General features: G+C 43.9%; 1 protein-coding gene across 5 annotated transcripts in view; it reads left to right on the forward strand.

Moving 5' to 3' along the window:
• The window catches only part of C9H10orf67 (chromosome 9 C10orf67 homolog), a 155326-nt gene extending 152259 nt beyond the window's left edge, over positions 1 to 3067 (forward strand). For all 5 annotated transcript variants that reach the window (XM_027594210.2, XM_027594212.2, XM_027594213.2 and 2 more), the window contains one exon: positions 2626 to 3067. In XM_027594210.2, coding sequence (XP_027450011.1) covers positions 2626 to 2717 — 92 coding nt within the window. In that variant the 3' untranslated portion in view covers positions 2718 to 3067. The remainder of the gene's footprint in view (positions 1 to 2625) is intronic.
• The last annotated feature ends 2933 nt before the right edge of the window (positions 3068 to 6000 follow it).

Here is a 6000-nt window from a genome sequence, read left to right on the forward strand (position 1 = left end):
GCAACTCAAAGATAGAAACTCTGAGTGTAAATTACAAAATCACACTTCATGTTACTAGTGAGTCTTTAAATGGAATTTTTCATTGAAACTTTGTCATTAAAATAAAAAGGCCTTTTGGCTGTGCCCATACAAGCATAATAAATTGTATATGTTTGTGATACTGAATGACTCTTGCCCATATGCTGCACTGCAAAGCTACATGAATGAGGCATTTACCAAATCAGGCCCACCACATTAAACAGAAAAACAATCTTTATTCATGGTAACTTATCAGTTTCAATTAATCAACCTTAACAATGGAAATTCTGATGTGTTCAAGCAACTTGAAAGCAATAGGTCACCTCCAGGGCAGCCATGTTGTGTCTTTGTGCCCAAGGTTTCAAACAAAGCAACATCTCCAATAAATATACATACATATACATACATACATGTGCATATATATACATACCAATGGGTGTCTAACAGCTATGCCGTGTTATGCCAATAAACATGCATGTGTATTGCCTATGATTTGTGTCATAGTACATGTAATTGTTTTCCTTCAAAGTATGACTTTTTTGAGCTCTGCAAGTTTAAACAAAAGGAAAGAAATTTCCATTGGATGACCTTTCAGTTTCTGTGCTGCTATGTGAATAGCATTGTGCAAACCATTCCAATGGTTTTGAAAAGGGGTAACCATTGGTTTGATTTGGTTACACGGTTTAGTAAAGAGCTCCCTCCCACTGCCTTAGGGTCTGTGAAAGGTCTGTGACCTGTTTAGAACTGCCAAGGGAAATGTCATGTCGCCCCTCCCAAATGGGAGTATCTGCATTCATTTGATCAGTATAAAAAATGATTGGGGATGGCGAGATCAGTGCTTTTGAATTGCAATTTATAGCAGTTTACAAAAATGCACATTGTTGGAAAAGAAAACATGGAAGTGTTTCTTTCTAAATTGCATTACCTGTGAAATGTCATTAGTCTTTTAAGGATATTTACATCCTTTTTTTTTTTTATTATTATTTAGGAGACTTATTCCAACTAAAGAAAATCAGAATTTTATTACATTGTGATTTTTAAACTTGTATTTTGCTTTTGATGGCAGAATTTAAAGACAACAACATTTCTGAGTTCTTAGGATAAACATAATTTGTTGTCAGTTCCATTTGTTAATTCTCCGAGAGTCTTTGCTAATCAGTTGCATTAGCGGAAGATTCCTGATTACCTTTCCCAGATTATAGAGGAGATCCATTTGTTGGCAAATGCCTTGTCTGCTGATTTCTAATAGTGAGCCTGAAATCATGGGCATACTAACTCTACCAGGTGTTCATTACTCCTTCCATGGTATCCTAGGTAAATGTCTTTGTCAGATGCATACTTCTTAAATTATGGCACCCCTAGATTCATCTACACGTACACACAGTTTCATAAAAGGAAATGTTATTTCTTTTCATTAAATGTGTAAAAGAATACAGGAACTTAAAAAAAAAGGTTACGGTAGGCTGTTCAAGTTCACAAAGGCTTAATGCAGCCACTTGAGCCTCTGGGGTGCAGAAAACACCTTCTACACGATGTCTAGGAATCTCGAAAGCTCCATCTCTTTGCCTTAGGCAAGTGGGTGGAGTAGGAGATTATTTTGAAGAATTCTTCCTCTTCTACGAAAAATTACCTTGGAAAAGAGGGCCTCAGAACTTCCCTGGCTGATACTTGACTGGAGAAAAGAAAAGGCCCTGCTTCAGAAGAGACTTGACCCAGATAGACTCCCTTAGCACCTCCCAACCATTGAAAAGCGAGGTTGTCACGTTTTTATCTTTGTTCATGTTAAGTCTCGGAATGACAGCCTGTCTCTGTGTCCCCCTCTCCCACCGCCCCAGCTCTAAGTGTCCACATTGACACCTACCGGTGACCACAGGCTGCAATTCTTTGTTGCCTTGTCCACGCTCCTGGCTTTCACTGGGATTAGCTTGGGGCCTTTGTCCCCCTTTCAAAGCGGGAACATCACATCCCATGTTGTGGCTTTCCCGTCTCAGACCCCCAAGGCTTTCCTCACAATTTACACACCAGGTAAATGTCCCTCCCTACGGAGCAGAGAGCACAGCCTGTGGGGGGCGGGGGGGGAACCTCCCTACTCCCCAGCTTCAGAAGCCCTCCCTGCCAATAAGGTTTCTTTTCCTTCTCATGCAGAATTTTCTATTTTGTATGGAGGAAAGACTGAACATGCAAATGGAAATTTAAATCTTAGTTAGGTCCTTGGGCCCAAGCACAAGACAAACCCTGCCTTTTAAAATTCTCTTACAACTGCTCCTAATTCTAGGAAAGAGGCCCTCAGCAGAAGGTCATTTACTGACCTCGGTCACAGGCTCCTAAGACCATTTCCACATTCTAGGGCAGCGGGAAAACCGTCTCAGAGGAAAACTTGGCTGATGCAAGCTGTTTTGAAGGCCAAGGAGCATCTGACCGCCTGACCTCCCCTTCCCCCACCCTCCCAGCCCTCTCCTTCAGGTCACTGAAGGGAACCCCAGTTGGAGCCAGAGTTGGGAGGACCCAGTAAACATGAGGCAAAGAGCTCCGCGTGACAAGTGGGAAGTGGTTTGTGTATAGCAGGTAAAACAAAATTCACATCTATTCGTTTTGCCCTATTTTTAGGAAGGTTGTCAGAAATGCTGGAGGAAAAGCCTTTGGAGAAGCCATCGATACCCCAGAACACCCCAGTGAATGATATGGATGCTACTGAGTAATGGGGCAGGGCACTGGGCTGCGCAGAGTGGACCCACAGAGCGGGCCCTCCCCCTCCTGGCGTAAGGCCTGCCTCCCTAAGGGATACCACCGCCCAGGCGTTTCTAACATCACAGGTCTGTCTCCCCAGATGATGTAGACTCACTCGCGACCCGCACCTGAAGTGAAGAGGACGTGACGTGCGCCCACTATGAGCACCTTTCCAAGCCCTTGAGGCAGGTGCTCGCTCATGCTGGGTGAGCGTGACACATGAACTTCGGGGGGGGGGGGTCAAATCCACTGGGGCGCTTTCCTGGGCTCAGCAGTGTGCCCCAAACCTTAGGGTGGGGAGGGACAGACTTCAATTAAAGAGTTTGAGGCACTAAATCTCCACTCCCTCTCTTCTCCATCCAGTGTCTCTCTGTAACACAAAGGCAAACTGATTTGCTGCCTCCTCGCCCACCAACTAATCGCCATGAAGGCGAGCCTTAAGGCCCGGTCCAAGGGGATTTTAAATTTCCTCTAGGGCGGTCCGCTCTTAATTTTATGTCGGTACTGGGCTCCCAGCCTTATCTTAAAAGCTGTAAACAATTCTTTGGTAAGTGGGAAACTCCTTGGAGTTTTGCTTCCCGGTCAGTATCAAGGCCAGGATTCACGTATTATTCTTTCCAGAATGTCAGGTACCATTTGCTGAAAGGCCAGTCCGCTTTCTCACGTGCGTAATGTTCAGCTTGGTCCTTTCTGTTCCCCGAACTACAAGTTAGGCCCTGCCTGTAGCCCCAGTTTCAGACTCCGGATTACAGATTTCTAGGGCGATTTATTAAGTCTCAAGAAATATATTTTTTGGTAACTGTCACATAAAGCTGATATACTCTGGTGTGAAAGAAAGCTAGAGAGGCGATTTATTTGTGCGTAAACGGCACAAGATTTAATTGGAGAGAGACGTGTTATTCTTGACGCAAGTCCATGGGGTGGCATAGCGCCGGAGAGCATTATTCGAGCTTCATCTACTATGCACTATATGCCACCGTCTCTAAAGCAGTGTTGCCCTAGAAACTTGTTTTAAATCTGCTGCTATATATCAACACCTTGTTTTAGCAGTCCTTGGCTGAATTACAGTTACACAGTTTGGCGCTTCTTTCAGATTTCCTCCCATCAGTTTGGCTAAAGAAAGGAATTTTTCTCCTTTGGAAATGAATTGGCTTAATTAGTAAGTAGATTAATGGCAATTGCTGGTGAGTTGGGTTTCCAGCAGAGTTTCAGCAGAGAGGGTTAATCGGAGTCAGGTCTGGAATCTTTCCCAGAACTGGCGGCCAGCCATTTCCACCAACCAATCAACCCTACAAGAAACTCGGGGGAAATGAAATAGAATTTACATTCTCTGTACTATTAGCCTGGACAGAAATTCCTTGGAACCAGCCTCCTAGTTGGGTGCAGCACAGACGGTTTCATTTCAGAATTTTAACAGAAAGCTTGAAGGGTTTCACCTTCAAGATATATCTGAGTACCAGAGCAGAATTTCAAATGGTACACGGAGCGCACTCCACGGAACATCCAGGGCGCACTGGAAATGCCTGAGGCTCTCGGTCAGTTTCAGGTTTCCGCAAGTTACAAAAACCTCCCCCAAGTTCCGGTCCTAATCTGTTATCTACCAGAAGCCTTTAAAAAGTTCAGTTGTATGTTTTGCCGTCTTTTCACTTATTTTTCTTCCATAGCAATAAAAATGCATTCATAGTTTAACGTGCAGCTGCATTAGTCTTGCAAAAAAAAAAAAATTCCCTGCTGAGAAATGCATATAATAGGAAAAACAGATCGGCTGGACAGCAGTGTAATTAATGCCAGCAAGGGCCGAGGCCGGTTTCATAGTTTGTCTTTTGAGGATATCAAGACGAGACCTGGTGAAAAATGACGCATGCTTTAGCATTTCAGAAAGCTGGCAACTGGCAACGCTTTTCCTTTTTGCTTTGACTTTCTGCCTCAGAACAAAGAGGTCGGCAGAACTAGCTAGGTTGTAATGAGTTCTATGTCCCTAGCACATTAAGTGCATCATGGAAACATATTGTATCGAAATAGTTTGGAGGAGAATACCGGGGATGAAAGAGAATGGGTGCTTTGATCAGCTCCCTGGGGTCCTGAGTGCGCACAGACTGACTTGCAAGGAGTTATTCAGCCCCAGCTAGACACACTTACAACACCATTCAAAGAAATTTGCATATCTGTAATTTATCACATCAGTCCAGAACATTTTTGCAAGGTAAATAAAAGTTGGCTGAATAAAAAAAAAATCAATCATCGCAGATATAGAAGAAACTGTGAAGCCAGTGTTTCCGTTAAAAACATAAATAAATATGTCCATAAAACATGACGATTTAGGGGCCCACTTTATTTTAAAGCGTCCTTAGAGCAACAGGTTGTGGGCTGACAAAGACAAGAGTGGCCACAGTGTTTCTGCGCTTCTACTTTAGGGGAGGGTACGTGCAGCTTCCCACTAGAGTAAAGGCAGAAAGTTGAATGAGATGCGTGTGGCTATAACCAGCCCGCGACATGCAGAGAAAAATTAGTACACACTTGGAGGAGATGTGAAAGATGGCTTAATCTCTTTGGCGTCTGCAAGAGCTAAGGTTAAATCTCATTTCTTCTCCTGTTGATTTCATTGCCAAGCCCTGGTTGCTGAATTCAGAAGCTCAAGAGGATGAAATGTCCCCACACTGGTCAATAGGAAAACTTGCTTTCGAATGCCCCATGAGAACAAGTGAAATTTTAACAGGCAGGCATTGTTCTGAGTTTTTGAACAACCCAGTTAAACAGCAAACAAGAATCTTCAACTTGACCTTGGAAAAGGCTGGTGTGCCTGTAGATCATCTATCAAACAACTCTGGATGACAATGATATATTTCCAAGTATTGTCAGATGAAAAGACTGATAAATTTGCCGCTGCAAAGTGAGAACTTTGAAAACAGGCAACAGGCAACTCGGTGCGCTGCCTCCACCGACTCCTGGTCTGTCCTTGCCACCCCATCCCTACCCCTCCACCCTCGGCCTTGGGGCCAACTCAGTAGAAGAGGGCCAGTAAATCAGCACTGTAATATTTCTTAAGGGGCACGGAAAAGCTGTGAACAGTACCACTCATATTAAACGCAATATTTCTTTGCTTTCGTGGGGAACAAAAGTCATAGCAAGACGTCTTTATGGCTAATTCAGTCAAAGGCACATCTTGGTTCCCCCCGCAGAAAGGTCAGTGTCGTTGTGTTTGGTCCACCGAGGGGGTGTTTTCACACTGAAAACTGAGCCAGCTGTCCCTGTCAT

This window comes from Zalophus californianus, chromosome 9, assembly GCF_009762305.2.
Source record: "Zalophus californianus isolate mZalCal1 chromosome 9, mZalCal1.pri.v2, whole genome shotgun sequence".
NCBI lineage: Eukaryota > Metazoa > Chordata > Mammalia > Carnivora > Otariidae > Zalophus > Zalophus californianus.